This window comes from Erinaceus europaeus, chromosome 5 (genome assembly GCF_950295315.1).
Source record: "Erinaceus europaeus chromosome 5, mEriEur2.1, whole genome shotgun sequence".
NCBI lineage: Eukaryota > Metazoa > Chordata > Mammalia > Eulipotyphla > Erinaceidae > Erinaceus > Erinaceus europaeus.
Genome location: NC_080166.1, coordinates 94,450,781 through 94,469,457, shown reverse-complemented (window position 1 = coordinate 94,469,457; position 18,677 = coordinate 94,450,781). Strand labels below are relative to the sequence as shown.

General features: G+C 35.0%; 1 protein-coding gene and 1 long non-coding RNA gene across 5 annotated transcripts in view; both read right to left on the bottom strand.

The window, feature by feature from the left end:
* CNTN1 (contactin 1) overlaps positions 1 to 18,677 on the bottom strand; it is a 340,636-nt gene that overhangs the window by 94,220 nt on the left and 227,739 nt on the right. For 2 of the 4 annotated variants that reach the window (XM_060191553.1, XM_060191554.1), the window contains 2 exons: positions 14,010 to 14,130; positions 2,379 to 3,208 (listed from right to left, as the gene is read on the bottom strand). In XM_060191553.1, the coding sequence (XP_060047536.1) occupies positions 3,129 to 3,208; positions 14,010 to 14,130 (201 nt within the window). In that variant the 3' untranslated portion in view covers positions 2,379 to 3,128. Of the gene's footprint in view, positions 1 to 2,378; positions 3,209 to 14,009; positions 14,131 to 18,677 lie in introns of those variants that run through there. The other 2 variants (XM_007531154.3, XM_060191552.1) reach the window with 1 other exon arrangement.
* On the bottom strand, positions 206 to 2,269 carry LOC132538717 (uncharacterized). Its single transcript, XR_009550073.1, has 3 exons — positions 743 to 2,269; positions 288 to 407; positions 206 to 238 (listed from the first exon to the last, which is right to left on the bottom strand). It is a non-coding gene; the product is annotated as an uncharacterized LOC132538717 (long non-coding RNA).

Genomic DNA, 18,677 nt, shown 5'->3' with positions numbered 1-18,677 from the left:
CTCTCTTTACTTCTTTTTTGTTCTTTAAGATTTATTTTCATAGGAAGAGAAGAGCACTGCTCACCTCTACCATGTGGTGGAACTGAATTGAACATGGGACTTCCGGAGTTTCAGACATGCCAATCTGATTGCTAGAGCTGTGCTATCTCCTGGGCCCAAGAGTAATGATCTTTCCTTTTGCAATAAATAAAAGTAAACCATCATGTGAGGATATCCTGTGGTTTCTTGTTTATTTTTACTGTAATAGCAATTTTTTTTTTATTTAAGAAAGGATTAATTAACAAAACCAGTAATAGCAAGTTTTAAAGTAATGTCTGAATAAGGAAACCAAGAAACATCTTGGAGCATATTACTATCTCTTTTAAAATAAAATGATCTTAAAATTACTGTTGCTGAAAGAATATCAGCTATATTAGAGTAGGTGATTTATTCTTTTTTTTATAATAGTTTTTTTTAATTCTTTTTTAAAATATTTATTTTATTTATTTATTCCCTTTTGTTGCCCTTGTTGTTTTATTGTTGTAGTTATTATTGTTGTTGTCATTGTTGGATAGGACAGAGAGAAATGGAGAGAGGAGGGGAAGACAGAGAGGAGGAGAGAAAGATAGACACCTGCAGACCTGCTTCACCACCTGTGAAGCGACTCCCCTGCAGGTGGGGAGCTGGGGTTCGAACCGGGATCCTTATGCCGGTCCTTGTGCTTTGCGCCACCTGAGCTTAACCCGCTGCGCTACAGCCCGACTCCCAGGTGATTTATTCTTTACTAAAATATGTCAAAATCCCTTTATGACTACAGGCTCATTCTTGAGACAAAGTTCTATTACATCATTGTTAAACACATTGATTGTTGCATTGTCACACTATTCAGAGTTGAGCTATGATGAAAATGAATAGTAAATGTAGTCTGTTTACACTAGGGATTTGCTGAAACTCTATGTCTGCAAGATTCCATCATCCCTGAAAGATTTTTTCTTACCCCAGAAGTAACCCGTCCTCCCAGAGTTGATGGAAAGGGGGAGAAACATACAAAGAGAATGAGATACACTACAGCATTACTTCACAGCTCATAAAGTTTCCTCTTCCCATGGCAATTCCCACGCTGTGGTCTGGGTTAGAACTGGACCCTCCCTCACACATGCTAAGGCATGTGTTCTACTAGGTGGGATGTCTCTCAGGCCCCTATTAATTTTTTTTTTACCGTGTAATAAGTTACAATAGTATTTTAACTTCTAGTATGGACTAAAGGGGACTCAGATCTGAACTGGAAATGAAACTAAAGGGATATGCATGATTCTGTGTATTTTACTGATGCATTTTGTCGATAAAAAGATGTTCTCTCTCTCCTGGCTTCTGTCAGTTGTCATGTGGTTTCCTTTCTGATTTTGATTCTTTCCAATGTGGCATTCCCATCTAATCTTGGTGGTACACTTTCAATGATGGGCTTTCTAATATTGTGATGCTGCATATCTCCTCATAGTGATATTCACTAACAGATGAAGATCTTCAAAATAAGTTTAAATAATTTATTAAAACAACAATTAATCTGGATATAGAATTTAAATTCTAAGATTATTCGGCTGTGACAATTGAGACTAGAAAATAAAAATGACAGAAATAAACAACATCATGAATCATTCAGATATTATTTTAAAATGGCTAATTTACTAAAGATGACTAGGGAAAGAGTGATAGTTTACCATGGAGGGTGGATGTTTTGTCATGAACACAGATCAAGCAGGGTTGAGCACCAGCATAGCATAACCGCATGGACTGTGTTGTATCTCTATCTTTCTCTGTTTTCCCCCATCCCTATCACTCTAATAGAAAAAGTCAGCTGGGGAGCAGTAAAATTATGCATAAGTGTGGTTCCCAACCCCCTCCATGCACACTTCCAAAAATATGAAAATTTTCTACATTATTTTAATCATATTCATATCCCTCAAAGCTTCTGAAAGATGGGGTGGCTAGAGTTACTACATTAGAAATCTGTATATTAATTATACATTTCCTGAACAAAAGGAAAATATTTCAAGACAAGCATCCTTAGGAGACTTGGTCCTTGAGCAAGAGTCTTAGATTGTAATTACAAAATCCTGTATAGTAAGGTCTACCACACACCTTGGTATGTGATATAGACTACCTGTCACAAACAAGCAGCTACTATTCATTGACACATTGTCACAGAACATGCGACTTTAATAGCCCACATTTAGGCATATATATGCTTAAGAAGAGTAAAATTATTTTTTGTGAAAAAATAAGAATATGAAACAAGTCTCCTAACCAGAGGGGTGGAATGAAAATATTTTAAATATTCTCGATGAGCTTTTAACCATCCCAGAAAGGAAAATATATATATATTTAATCCCTCAACTTCTGTCCCAATTTTTCCAATACAGTGCTCAATCTTGATCCTAGAAGATAAGAACTTCAGTAGACTGATGATGAGTTAATAAAATTAAACATGAATGCTAGTAACTAGCTCATCCTCTTCATTTAAGTCTTGCTACTGAGATGACATATCTCCATGAGCTGTCCATTTCACATTCCAGTCAGGAATTGACTCAAAATCCCTAGAGAATCACAGTCATTGGTCAGTTGTTTACTGATGCTTTTCATCCTTTCTTGTCAAGGAACATATATGATAATGTGGTGCAAAAGGTCCGTGGAGTAAGATCCTGAGCTGACACCCTAACTTACATGGCTTATTAGCGAATTTGATAGTAAAATTGTTCATTACCTTCATGGATAAACCAAATAGTCCACTCAATGGCAATACTTCTGTATTATAATTCACCAGTTCTTCATTACTTTGTTCTGATAATGATCTAATTACTGAAATATGTAATTTCAAAGAAAAACAGGACATGGAAACACAAAAAATCACTTAACTGTTAGATATGAACACAAGTTAGTCCACTATGCATTTTCTAGGTATTAGTAAAGCTGCATAGTTAGTCATACTTCTTTTTTTTCTGTTTAAGATAGGTTTAGACATTTCAAAAGGGGATAATACTCTAAAAACTAGGTTGAAGGGATAAACTGCAGAAGCTACAAGATAAAGTTAGTGAAATCTAGTATAATACATTAAAAAAAAAAGCTTTCACACAAATGGTGAGTGTCAACAGTCACCAGGTTGGAGGCAAGCTGGCACAGACGGGGAGAAAAGTGTCCGCCATGTTTTTCTCTCCATCTTTTCTGTTTTTACCTGCAAGAGGAAAGACCAAGGCTGAAGGGAGAGTGTGGATGCCTGGCTAGGCAGGTAGCCATGTACTACGGGATTTCACCAGCCTTCTTTAATGGGTGAATTGGAATAACACAGAAAAATAGTTCCTAGACATGTTAATTCTCAATGTAAAGAAGACTGCTTCATTTCTGGGCAGACATCACTAATGGAAGATATATGACTGTGGTTTAGTGCAACCCTGGGCCAAGATGTCTCAGAATGGTGCTCTGTCAATCACTGTTCCAGCCATGTGGGCAGTGGAAGCCATTTTCCTGTCTAGATGCCGCAAAAACTGAGGAGACAGAATATCTACCCTGAATCTGTAGCAAACTATTTTGGTTACAGCAAGTGGAAAGCAGAAGCAATCATCCAAATATCTGAGGTAAGTAGGTGTTTCCCTAACCCAGTTACTAAAACAAACAAAAGACTACCTAAATTTTTAAAAAATTTATTTGTAAAATAAAAAATGTCAACAAGAATAAGAGGGATACAATTCCACACAATTCCACTGTCAGAGTTACATATCTCATCCCCTTCCTTGAAAGTTTTCCTATTCTTTATCTCTCTGAGAGCATGGACCCAGGATCACTATGGGGCACACAACGTGCCTAAACTGTTTTGTTTGATTTGACTATGATGATCTGGATACACCTTTCTTCCTATTTAAATGTTTATCCCTCCTGGATCTTTTTACATGTGAGTTTGGAAGAGCAGGGTAGTAATATGTGCCATGTCTGTGTATCTGTCTAAATTGACATGTATACTACACAAAACCTTTTTACTGGTGCTAATTAATTTGATACAGACTTAGCAATTTAATCCAAAAGTCCTCTTGAGTTAATTTAAGCATATCTTGACTTATTACTATTGAACATAAATCTTTATTGATTTTTAAAAGTAATTTTAAATATGATGGCTTAGACATAGAATATTATACAGACTAAAATATATATATATATATACTAGCAGCTTCTATAGGTCATTTATTTGGTTATAACACCTTGAGATTTCCAACACAGAACTTAAAGGTGAGTCAGTCTTCAATCAAAATGATATCATTAAGAATAAGTCTGATAACCACATCAGGAGCCAAGTAATTAAAACTTGATGGATTACATAAAATGGAGATGACATCTACCTTATGTCTGTCTCCATTCTTCAACTACAGTATGATATTAGAAATAAAGTAGAAAGTTTCATTTGTAGATATAAACAATTATATACATATAGTGTCCCCTGTTAAGTAAAAGTACACAATTTACAGCTATAATTGATATTTCATTTTTAGCAATTATAGTGTCCAATATTATGTTCAATCAGGTATAACAAAAGTTTCCCCAAAAGGTAGTAGTGTTGCCAAGAATACTTAAATATAAATTAAATACCATGGAAAGAGGTAAAATATAAACATCTAAACTTAATGTCTAGCTTTTCTGGCCTATTTTTATGATTTATATGTGGCCAATTCCCAAAAGTAATCTCATGAGAGAAAATTTAGTTTTGGTAAATGCATAAATGTTTCCAAAGTGCTACCAAATAAATCCTGAAAAACTTTCCCTTTAATGATACACTTTTGGCTGAAGAGTTTTAAGTTCTCCAGCAATGACTTTTGCTAATATATACATACATACATACATATAAATATATATATATATATATATATACATACAGGACTGTTTGTATATATCAAAACTTACATAATGAGGCAAACTGAAATATATTCATATGGGCTTTAAATTGAGTGAAACATTTGCAAAAACAAAATAAAGTTAAAGGAAAATCTCTGTTCAAGCCTCTTTAGAACTTTGTGTGAGTCTTAAAATGTCTGCAGTATAGCAACCATTACTTGTTTCAATTCATTCATTTTTAAATATTTATTTTATCTATGACAGGAGAGGAAGAGAAGAGAGGAGAGGTGAAGACAGAAGAGAGGAGACAGAGAGAGAGGGCTGCCAGAGCACCCACCTGATACTTGCAGTGCTTGGGATTGTACAGGGAAAATCAGGCATGTAAGTCCAGTGCTCTATCACTTAAGCCATCTTCCCAACCTCCATTGTTTATTTTACAACTAAATTTAGTTTTAACCAACAAAGGTCTTTTAAAATTTTAAAACAATTTATGGTTACTTGATTTCTTAGATGGATATACATATATATATATATATATTACACTCATCCCTACCAAGACAGCATCATTTGAAAGTGAAAGACAACATCACAACCAGATCATTGATTGGTATCATCCATAAGCCTTATTTGAATTTCATTAGTCTTCATTTGTATGTCTGTGTTTGTTTAGTTTTAAGCATCTCAACAATACTGTCCTCAGGATACGGCAGTTGGTTTCATCCCAATTGAGAAGTGTCCTATGCCCAAGGCAAACACATCAATGTGACCTCATTGTCACCTTTGCTAACATATAGAACAATTCTAAGTGTGAGAGGAATCATGCAAGAGTTGGTTACAGAGAAAGTAAGGTTCATTGGGGCATCATCTTGAAGTCAGGTTCTCCTGGTTACCTGAGGACTTTTATTGCTGCTGCTGTATGTTGTAGGTGCTTTGTTATAATTTTCTCAGAAAAATCTGTGTCACTTTTGCTGTTTTTATAATGTCTTAAATGTTCTGCAGTTTTATTTGTAATAATTTTTACTTCATTGTATCTCTTGAAAATGAGGATTCATGTTTATAACTACTATCCGCAAGTTTGTGGTCAGCTTTTTAAAAAGTCATCTCTTTTCTACTTTCTCTAATATTTCTTTGGCTAATTTAACTTGACAAATACCACTTTTTTAAAACACCTAGAATTGCCAAAACCATCTTAAGGAAAAGAAACAGAAATGGAGGCATCACACTCCCAGATCTCAAACTATATTATAAAGCCATCATCATCAAAACAGCATGGTACTGGAACAAAAATAGGCACACAGACCAGTGGAACAGAATTGAAAGCCCAGAAGTAAATCCCAACACCTATGGGCATCTAATCTTTGATAAGGGGGCCCAAAGGATTAAATGGAAAAAGGAGGCTCTCTTCAATAAATGGTGCTGGGAAAACTGGGTTGAAACATGCAGAAGAATGAAATTGAACCACTTTATCTCACCAGATACAAAAATCAACTCCAAATGGATCAAAGACCTAGATGTCAGACCAGAAACAATCAAATACTTAGAGGAAAACATTGGTAAAACACTTTCCCACCTACACCTCAAGGACATCTTTGATGAATCAAACCCAATTGCAAGGAAGACTAAAGCAGAAACAAACCAATGGGACTACATCAAATTGAAAAGCTTCTGCACATCCAAAGAAACTATTAAACAAACAGAGAGACCCCTCACAGAATGGGAGAAGATCTTCACATGCCAGACATCAGACAAGAAACTAATCATCAAAATATATAAAGAGCTCAGCAAACTTAGCACCAAAAAAGCAAATGACCCCATCCAAAAATGGGCAGAGGAAATGAACAAAACATTCACCACAGAGGAGATCCAAAAGGCTAACAAACATATGAAAAACTGCTCTAGGTCACTGATTGTCAGAGAAATGCAAATTAAGACAACACTAAGATACCACCTCACTCCTGTAAGAATGGCATACATCAAAAAGGACAGCAGCAACAAATGCTGGAGAGGATGTGGGGACAGAGGAACCCTTTTACATTGCTGGTGGGAATGTAAATTGGTCCAGATTCTGTGGAGAGCAGTCTGGAAAACTCTCAGAAGGCTAGACATGGACCTTCCATATGACCCAGTAATTCCTCTCCTGGGGTTATACCCCAAGGACTCCATAACACCCAACCAAAAAGAGGTGTGTACTCCTATGTTCATAGCAGCACAATTCATAATAGCTAAAACCTGGAAGCAACCCAGGTGCCCAAGAACAGATGAGTGGCTGAGAAAGCTGTGATATATATACACAATGGAATACTATGCAGCTATCAAGAACAATGAACCTACCTTCTCTGACCCATCTTGGACAGAGCTAGAAGGAATTATGTTAAGTGAGCTAAGTCAGAAAGATAAAGATGAGTATGGGATGATCCCACTCATCAACAGAAGTTGAGTAAGAAGATCTGAAAGGGAAACTAAAAGCAGGACCTGATCAAATTCTAAGTAGGGCACCAAAGTAAAAACCCAGTGGTGAGGGGTAGACATGTAGCTTCCTGGGCCAGTGGGGGGTGGGAGTGGGCAGGAGGGATGGGTCACAGTCCTTTGGTGGTGGGAATGGTGTTTATGTACACTCCTAGCAAAATGTAGACATATAAATCCGTAGTTGATTAATATGAGAGGGGGAAAATCAATTGTATGTCTCAAAGTTTTTCAAAACACAAACTGAGTCTTTTTAATATATAGGCTATGTATTTGATATGCGGACTCTCTCAAAAGCCTAGACCAAGTAGATTAGAAGCATCTAATAGCACAGCTATATAGAAGATACTGGATACTGTACAGCAAACCATAACAAAGGGACTTTTCAAAGTTAACCCAATTAACAAATAATGTGATGATAATATTAATTATCGATTGTCTTTTTGAACCCTAAGACAGCAGGAACCTCACATCTTCACTATAGAGTCCCTACTTCCCCCAGTCCTGGAACCCTTGGATAGGGCCCACTTTCCCATATGCGTCTCCCAGTCCAAACCAAATAATATTGCATCCGCCGATCACAACCTAACCAAAGCAACGATTGCCACCTCAACATGCTTCACCTCAGGCTGTATCCAGAGACTTCACGTGTGGAATGACAACCCTTCAACTTCATTACTCGGGTGAGACCTTTCCTTTTATAGTACACTCTAATTTCATCTCAGGTAGTTCACTTTCTAACAAAGTCCCATAACCTAGATATACACCAGTTTCTGTGAGAAGAGCTTATGTGCACACGTATCCATAAACTACTGCAAAATATATACCTGAAAGCCGAAGTACACTAGAGTTTGCAGTGAGTACCTCCCTAACACTTCCTCTCCACTATTCCAAGCTTGGGATCCATGATTGCTCAACAAATTGTTTGGCTTCATATGTTAACTCTCTTTTCAATCACCAGGTTCCAGATGCCACCAGGATGCTGGCTATGCTTCCCTGGACAGAAGACCCCACCAATGTGTCCTGGAGCTCAGCTTCCCCAGAGACACACCTTACTAGGGAAAGAGAGAGGCAGACTGGGAGTATGGACCGACCAGTCAACGCCCATGTTCAGCGGGGAAGCAATTACAGAAGCCAGACCTTCTACCTTCTGCAACCCTCAACGACCCTGGGTCCATGCTCCCAGAGGGCTAGAGAATGGGAAAGCTATCATGGGAGGGGGTGGGTTATGGAGATTGGGTGGTGGGAATTGTGTGAAGTTGTACCCCTCCTACCTTATGTTTTTGTTCATTAATCCTTTCTTAAATAAAAAAATAAATAATAAAATACCACTTTTTCACTATAACATTCATGCCATAACCTGTTTTTCATAATTTGTATTTATTTTCATATGCTGAAATATAGTAATTTCTTATTTAAGTCAGTAATCCTAAAATCTCTAATTACTGTTTAACCTGCTTATTAATTATTTTCAATATTTTGCTTGCTTTCTATTTAAGTATTATTATCCCCCAAATCAATATAGATAGATACCTGTATCTATATATCTGACTGTAAGTCATTATATGTATCTATTTTTTTCCACCAGGTTTTTTGTTTGGGTTCAATGCCTATATCACAAATTCACTATTCTAGATGGTCATTTTTTTTCTTTATTCTTTCTATTTCTTATGGAGACAAAAACAGAGGTAGAGGTACATGTTTTGCATGTATACTAACGTATTTACTGGTGACTGTAAAACATTAATACCCAATAAAGGCAAAAAATCTTAAAAAGAAGAAAGAAATAGAAAAATAGAAGTAATAGAAGTTGAGAAAGAGGGACAGAGACATAGACAGGGGGAGGGGGGAGAACTGAATCCGAGTCCTTGCATATGGTAATGTGCGCACTCTACTGAATGTTCCACATCCAGGACCTTAATAAGTTCAATTTTTATAGTATCTTATTTCTAACTTTTTTTTTTGCCATTTCCTCTCTTCAAACATTCAACAGTTGGCATGACAAACTACAAATGGTCTTTAAGAATTTGTGAGAACTACAGTGGCTATTGACATGGGAGCGGGAAGACAGAACTTTGGTGGTGGATGTGAAACTATACCCTTATAATTTTATAACCTTTATTTTTTATTTTTTATTTTTTTTGTTGCCCTAGTTGTTGCAGCCTTGTTGTGGTTATTATTGCCATTGTTGACGTTGCTTTGTTGTTGGATAGGACAGAGAGAAATGGAGAGAGGAGGGGAAGACAGAGAGAGAGGGGAGAGAAAGACACCTGCAGACCTGCTTCACCGCCCGTGAAGCGACTCCCCTGCAGGTGGGGAGCCAGGGGCTCGAACCGGGAATAATTTTATAACCTTTAAACCACTATTAAATCACTAATAAAAATAAAGAATATCCAGTGAGTGGTCCGGGAGGTGGTGCAGTGGCTAAAGCATTGGATTTTCAACCATGAGATCCTGAGTTTGATCCCCAGCAGCACGTGTACCTGAGTGATGTGTGGTTCTTTCTGTCCTCCTATCTTTCTCATGAATAAATAAAGAAATAAATAAGTAAATACTTTTTTTTAAAAAAAGCATTTTTATTATTATTCTGATGATTAGGTTATTTAATGTAGCCTGGACTCCAAATCTAAAGAGTTGTTCCCCCCCCCTTCTTGGTTCTTATGTGGCTTACAATTTTTTTTGCATAATTTCATGTTCTATCTATCCAAATATATTAGAATCCTGAAGAAACTGCGTTAAAGCCCCACTGTCTCAGCAAGAGCATTCTACTATCAGTATTTATTTACCCAAAGTTATCATTTAGCTATGACTTTTTCCAGAAGATGAAACTAACATATTGTTTGAAAAAATGCTTTTTAACTTATTTTTAGCAGTAAATATCATTTCCATATATTGAGTTTTTGCCAAGGGCTAACTTTAAATCAATAAGGGTATTTTTGGGCAACATAAGGCATGTAAGTTAAAGGATCACTATACAATCCCCAGCACATCCCAATAAATATATTCTTGTGTTTACAAGAATGCATAGCTGTTCTAGCAATAACAGCAAGGGCAAACACCAATATCTTCAAAGAAGAACAGTTTACTAGGACAGAAAGGCTGATGGCTTTAAAGGTTAATAATAGGAAAAGACAGGCTAGAAAATGAGAAATACCATCACAAAACAGCTATGAATTCCCTACATAAACCTCAAGCCTTTTTCCCTGCTGTCAGTTTGTTATTCTCAAACTGGCCTGCTGCCTGGCTTGCCAAGATATTCTAATAAACCAGCCTCTGCTTTCTTCCTACTCCAAGTCCATGACTCCTTCCCTTTTGTGTCACTCTCTACTCTCATAAGTTCCTACGAAAATATTGTTTGAAGTAAGAATTCTTTTGAAAAAAATCATTTTTATACTGTAGGCTCACTAGCACAAGTATTTCTAAAGTGAAAGGATAGAGCTAATATTAAAAGATAGACTGGAAATCAATGTGCAAATTTCACGGACACATAGCATCATGATTTGAAATTGTGTGCATAAGTAGAGAAATAGACAATGTGTATATGCTTTAAGATCCTTTTCTCTTGAAGATCTGTGGACTCAATGAATGCTTAAGTATTGATAAATTTGGTATAATTTTTATAAGTAAACATTTATGTTTACTATAAAAGAATGGCTCATATCTGATTACTGTGGCCATTTTCTATTTTTTAAACACAATAAGCTAAAATCAATTGCTAATATCTTTCTTATTTCTCAGTTTTACAGTATGTTAAACAGAAAAAAATTAAGTTAATTTTCTTTGGATAAAATGATCTGTGGAATCAGAAATAACCTTACTTATTTCATTGGTCATTTTTTATATTTAGTTTTAGTTTTATATTTAGAATAAGTCAGATTTAGTTTACTTCTAGACTCATGATATAAATGGGCTTAATCTTAGATGTGAGCATTTTTATTCTGAAAGGATTTTAAATGGGGTTTGGAGTTTGAATGAATCCACAGATCTTGGCTGACTCTTCTCCACTCCATATTTATTGTTATTTTCTTAGATAGTGACAGAGCTGAGGATAGGAGAAAGAGAAACAACAGAACACCACTCCACCTCTACTACTCATCATGAAGGTTTTCATGTGTATTATGCTCTGGCTCTAATACCTAACTCCTAACCCCAGTCTATAACCTCTAGTCCTTAACCGTAACCCTAATCCCTAACTCCTTGTCCATGGCAAAGTGTCCACTCTACATACTGAATGAGCTATCACCCAGTTCCCTACTAAGTTACAATTTAATGTCATTTGAGTTATTGCTGACTATGAAAATCTGATGAAAATAGTAAATTCTCTTTTCAATAAAATGCATGTAAATATGAACAACTGTATGAAAATTTGAGAGATTTACTTTTTCATAGAACACTCTCCAATAACTACAGATCATGATTTCTTAAACTTAATGAAAACTAAATGTAGACGGATAAACTGGCAAGTGATAATATTGCTTAAAACATGGCATCTTCTCTTATATATTGCTAACTTATAACACTAAAACTATTTAATGTTATAACCTATAATTTAAATATATAAAGTTCTACTTTACATATTTTAGTAGGAACCACATAGAAATATATTTAACTATTTTAATTGAAAATTTCTCTTGATATAAAATTAATACATTTCTGTTATAAGCAATAAAGCTTAGAGGATAATTATTGCTATACAGACTTTATCAGTGCTATGCAATGTTTTCCACCAACCTGTAAATTTTATTACCACCCAGCTCTTAGTACAGAGACCTAAACTGCTATATCATATTTCTAATAGATACACTTTCCAAGTTACGTTAAAATATTTTTCCTTGTATTTAAAAGCTTTAGAAAAAATGATTTCCACATCACAGTTTTTTTAATATAGGTTTTACCTCTACAAAAATTGAGCCTTTTGTGCTTATTATTGCCTAAGTTTGTGTGGACAGTATCAATAATACTCTTCTATTAGATCTCTTGAACTTGTTCTTCCCTTGAACACTGTGAGGTTCTTAAAGTGTGATAAAATGTACACTTAAAGACACTGAATGTGCAAGCATTGTATTGTAATCTCAGTTATAACATTAATGATGATCCCTTTAACATGTAAACAATTACAAGTAAATTCATGCATAGGCTGTTGTTGGAAGTGCATCATAGCTACTAGTCTAATTAGGATGAATGGTGTCGTAGGTCCTCACCCTGATTACTCGCAAAGATAATAAATGTACGAGGAAGTGAAATACTTTAAATGGAAATACTGAACCTAAATGTACATGATTTGGTTTAATGTTTCATAGTTTTGTGGGAGTTTGTTGGTTTATTAAATAATATGTGAATTGAATGTCTTAGTTCATTTGGATAAACCAACTTCAGTTTTACTACTTCAGTTTGTTACTCTGCTGTAGAATATACTCAACTGGAATAAAGTGCTTATCTGTCCTGATGTGATTTAGGGGCTCCATACTATCATTGGCTTACAGGGAAATGAAGAACAAATGTAGCTTTGAGTGAAATTATATTGATCTGGACCTAGAAAGAGTATTAAGGCAAACAGAGTATATTATTTGACTTACTAGTACTTGTTATCAAAAACTGACTAAAAGGCAAAATCAAATGTATACCATAAGGGTATTTATAGTAAGTGAAAATGATAAAAAACAGAAACTTTAACCTGGCACTGAGACAGAGAAAAAACAACTAATAATGAAACAAAGCTGGAATTCTGCAACTTACTAAGTATTAATACAAAGCTCATATGTATATCTTGGTAGAGGAGTTAAGTCACATACACAGATTAATAGATATACAACACATTAGAGGATGTACTAAATGTCAGTATTAGGGAATGAAGAATGGTAAGTAAAGGGTTTATGAATTTGGTAACACTTGAGCTAAGTCGTGAGCGACAGATAAGATTTGGGCAATAACCATGGGAGGAAGGTTGAAAAACATGAAAACAGAGATTTAAATATGAGGGTATTTTTGTATACTTAGTTGAATAGTAGAGTTATTTCAGAGGGATGGTATGAGATTAAAAGTAGACAGTCTGGGGCAGCACATAGAATTTATTAGAGGCCATGTTAAAAAAATGATCTTCAGTCTGAAAATGAAAAGCCAACCAATCATTTTAAACAAGATTGTGGTATGTTCCCAGCTGACTCCACAACTATGCAACAAAGATCCACAGGAAAAGGTTGCCTTTTAAGCATGAGTAAGCATGAATCACAGCACATTCTCAATAATGTCTATTAACAAAATCACTAGTATAAACACAAACAATAGCAGAAACACAATATATACATAAATTAAATTTCAATTCTAAGATATAATATTTGAGGTTACAGCAAATGATACCAGTATGTTTTTATGTAACCTATGTAAATAGCATTGTAGTCAACATACTAAACGTATTAGTAGGAAAAGAGAACTTCTGGTAAACAGTAAGTTCAAAAACAAATTTAGTAGGAGGTATGTGGTGTAAGTTTCTATGAACTTAGTAAAACAAACAAATCAGTATTGTTTACTACTTGTCTAGCATAAAGCACTCTTAGGTGTAAGTGAGAAGTTATCCTTAAGGATCGAGACTCTAAATGCATAAGAACTAGAACTAGATTTACCAGAAAATGATACATATTTATGCAAGTCAAATACCTTTGGTTTTTGCAGTTTTGAAATGTTGCAACTCTTACCTCGCACAACAAGGTCAGCAGAAGCTGAGGAATTGTCCACGATTGTCTGAGCGGTGCACGTGTATCTCCCAGCATGCTTCAGCTGGGCATTTCGGATAAGAAGTTCCCCGTTAGCATCCAGCTGTAAACAAAAAACAGCAGCCAATCAAATATCCATCTTTCATGGACTACATGACACTGAGGAGACAAGGAATATATGAAATGACAACAATTATAAAAACTTTAAGATATGTTAGCCATATAACCTTGCTAAGGCTATTTAAATTCTGAGGTTCAAAACTAGCCTCTCAGACTTTATGAGAACTTTGGAGTAGTGAGGGTGGCAGGGGGCAAAGAACTTTGGTGATGGGCTCAATGTGAAACTAGTGCTCTGGGGCTGGCGGTAATGTGACGCAACTGGTAAAGAAAACACTACCCTGCAGGAGGAACCGGTTCAAACCTGTGTTCCAATATGCAGAGGCAAGCTTCACAAGCAGTTGTGTGGGTCATGGGTCTCATTCTCTCATTAAAAATGGATTATAAAAAAGAAGGAAAAAAATAACTATAATCTTGTAGTCATATAATCTTATAAAATATTACATCAAAATAAATGAGATTAAAGTTAACTTGAAAATATTCTTTAAGATTAAATAAATAAAACATTTAAAGTTAAATAATTTCTATTTAACATTGATTGTTTACATTGTCAAAGAGCATACATAGAGCAAGCAAAGGCTAAAATAAGGTATTTCATTGATACATTTTAAACTGAATGGTAAGGTATAAAAGTCTTGATGCTAAATGTCAGTGAGGAGAGATAAATGCAGTATGTCTAGAAAGAAATACTAATTTGTTTTTGCAAAACAAATTAGTATTTCTAAAACAAATTAGTATTTCAAAACAAATTTAGGGATGCAATACTTCATTTCACAAAGATACTAAGAGTTTGCAGGAATTGTCTAAGTGGATAAATCTTAAGCGTTCGCTTTTGTCAAAATACAAACTCAGTGTCAACAAGAATTTATATCTTGATCACTGCACTGTTCTTAGTAGAGTGTTTGAGATTTCTTTTTTAAATATTTATTTTTATTTATTTATTTATTCCCTTTTGTTGCCCTTGTTGTTTTATTGTTGTAGTTATTATTGTTGTCATTGTTGTTGGATAGGACAGAGAGAAATGGAGAGGGGAGGGGGAAGACAGAGAGAGGGAGAGAAAGATAGACACCTGCAGACCTGCTTCACCGCCTGTGAAGCGACTCCCCTGCAGGTGGGGAGCCAGGGCTTGAACCAGGATCCTTATGCGGGTCCTTGTGCTTAGCGCCACCTGCGCTTAACCCGCTGCACTACAGCCCGACTCCCTCGAGATTTCTTAACGAATAAATTCTGAGTGGTGTGAAAGATGGCACATTAGATAAAGTGTTAGACTTTCTAAGCATACGATCCTGAGTCCAATTCCTGGTAGAGCATGTACCACAGTGATTTTGGGTAATCTTTCTCACTCTCCTACTATCTCTCAAACAAGCAAACAAAACTCCTTTAAAAAAAGAAATTTTGATACATCACTAAAAAAAAACTTTTAAAAAGAAATTCTGAGTGAATGTTGCTTAACATGATATCACCATCTCAATGGAACCTCTAAACATAGCTAAAAGTTATTTATTTATTTTTATTTGTGATTTACTCATGATTTATAAGACTATAACAATGGTATACTTCTATATTACTCCCACCATCAAAACATCAAAGTATGTGCCTTCAATCCCCCACAGTTCTTCCAAGCCCTTAGAGATATATTGGTTATTATTATTATTATTATTATTTATGCAAGGCCTGCATCAATAAAAAAGAAAACATTAAGTGTTGATAAGGATATGAAGAGGAACTCTGTTGCACTACTGGAGGGAATGCAAACACGTACAGTCATTATGGAAAACCTTACGGAGAATCGTTAAACAAATAAAAATGGAAAAGCTTTACCCAGCAATACTACTCTTGGCCATTTATTCAGAAAACATGAAACCATTAATTTGAAGGGATCTATATATATCCCCATGTTCATAGCTGGACTACTGACAATAGCCAAAGTGTGGAAGCAACCTAAATACCCATTAACAGATAACTGGATAAAGAAGTTATGGGGCATACACTCAATGGGTCACTACTGTTAAGGTAGATGATACTGTGTCCTTCAGGACAAAATGGATGGAATATAATGAATATTTATTGACCCATATTTTGCAGCTGGGTCCTCCATTATTCAAATATGCATATTATCTTACTCAATTCTCTATGGCTGCAGCTTTATCAATTTAATTCATATTATACCCATTTTAACAAAGATAAAAAGTAAGATTGAACAGTCCTATAATTTAACTAAGATGATTCAGCTTGTTTGGTGTGGGAATCTTCCAGAGTCCATGGACAGTAACTCCAAAATACCCCCTTATGAAAAAATTTGAAAAACTCATTTTTTTATAAGACATGTGGTTTTTCACAAGAATGAAAACATTAATTTACTTCTCGAGCATAGATATATTAAACAACAAATAATGAATGGCTAGGTTAATATCTGACATAACAGATTATGCAATGTATTAGGTCTGCAGAATTTTAGATGTTGAATGTTTAATGACTGTATGTGGACTGGTTCTGTTTTACTATAGCTTTCCTGGTGACCTCTTCACATTAGACTGTTGAAGTTGGAAAGTGCTTAGGCTTGCAGTTGTTGCTTGATTAATGAGGTTAATAACAATAGCTAATTATAATATGAGAAAATTGGGTCAGTTCCTTGTAACAGGACACTAAATTCTCCACATACACAATTATTCAATACACACATACCTTGTTACTTGGTATCAGAATTTAGGGAGAATGTGGCTAAAAGATAGGCAATTTTATGTGGATTGGGGTTTTTCTTATCCACTGAGGTCTAACTTGTTTAAAAAGCCAGTTACCAAGGTTGCTCCAAACTACCAAGGAAGAAGAGTGTTTTTCTTCTGCTCTCTTGATCTGCTTTTTTGTTGTGATACTAAATACACAGACACAAAATAGAAACTTCACCAATTCTTTTTTATCATGAAACCTTCTAACATGAAATATAACCCGGCGATATAGGTTTATTAAAGAATTCAAGATGGCAAGCTGTTAGTTGTATCTCACAAGGCAGGATATATGTCTGCTCTGTTAGCCATACTTTTACTACTGATTTCCCCAGTGGCCTTCATGTCTCCCTGTGTCCTGCTGCCTTACTTGCACCCAATCTGATCTTTTCACTCCTTTTTCTTTTCACTTATTTTCCAGAAATGAAGTTTTTGGATTAATAAAAAAGTAAATAAATAATATGGTTTTTTGGACTCTGAAAATAATTATTTCTTCAAATATTACTTTCTCCTTTTAGTTTTTCCTTTGTTCCACTTCTTCCTTCTCTGTCAGTTCTAATCTGTTTCAACTCATTTTACTTTACTTCCTAACTGTACTAGATATTACTTCCCCAAACACTCAGCTTTGTTTTCTGATGACACCACATTTTTCTCAGAAAATTGAATATAGATAATCCCCTAATTGCGTTAAACCTGACACTGGGCATCTGAGAACTGCTTGCTAGTGTAGGAAACACTTTCCTCACATAACCTTTTCTTCCTTCCTCCCTTCCTTCCTTCCTTCCTTCCTTCCTTCCTTCTTTCCTTCCTTCCTTCCAGTAGTTCCTCATCCATTCCTCATACTTGAGTAACTGTGGACAATTTATACTGCGCTCTCACCTACAAACCTCAGTACATAACTTTTTCATTGTCTGGATCCCACATTGCCCATTTCTACGGCATAGTCAACTGCAACTCGTAGTTTACATGCCTCTTTCTATTCTAGAATCCAAAGTCTAGGTTAAAAGTTGTCCTTTGTATATTTTCATTATAACTATTCTTTCCTACTATAACTGAATTATTATTTTTTTCTTTCTGCTTGAGGGAGGAACTCAGTCTTATTTACATTACCCCCAAATTATTTATTGTTATAATTTGGCGGTGGCTAAGTGGTGGACTGTCATGTTAAAAATTTCATGTTTGATGTTCCAAGTTCCATCCCTGGGAACACATAAGATATGATGCCCTAGTTCTCTCTGTTTTTCTTTCTCTTTCCTTCTAACAATGAATAATACTTCACATATATTAAATAATACTTAAAAATTACTTAATGTTATATCTGACATATATAAGGAGCTCAACAAGTAAACATTTCATATATGAATTAAATATCTATAGTATATCATTTAAAAAAATGCTTTATCTACTATTCAACAAAATTACCCCTATAAAGATAATTGGATTTTTTTAAACAAATGCTATCATAATCAAGTTTATATTAAGATGAAATAGATGAATTGAGAACAAGTATGATTATAAAATAAAATAAATTATTTATAAATAATATATTACATTTATACACCAACTTCATGAGGAAATATGAAAGTTTGGGGAATAAAATTTAAATTTATAAGAATGCAGTTAATATATAAGTATATAAAAGTCTCTAAGTTTTCCAATTCATACATAAATTTAATAAATTCCTTCTTAACTCAAAGAAGTCTGGTCTTTGTTCTCAATTTCTGGAAGGTAATCTACTTTGTCTCTGCCTGAATATAGTGAATAATCTAACAATGTGAATTAGAGTGGGAGCTGGTCACACATATATAGC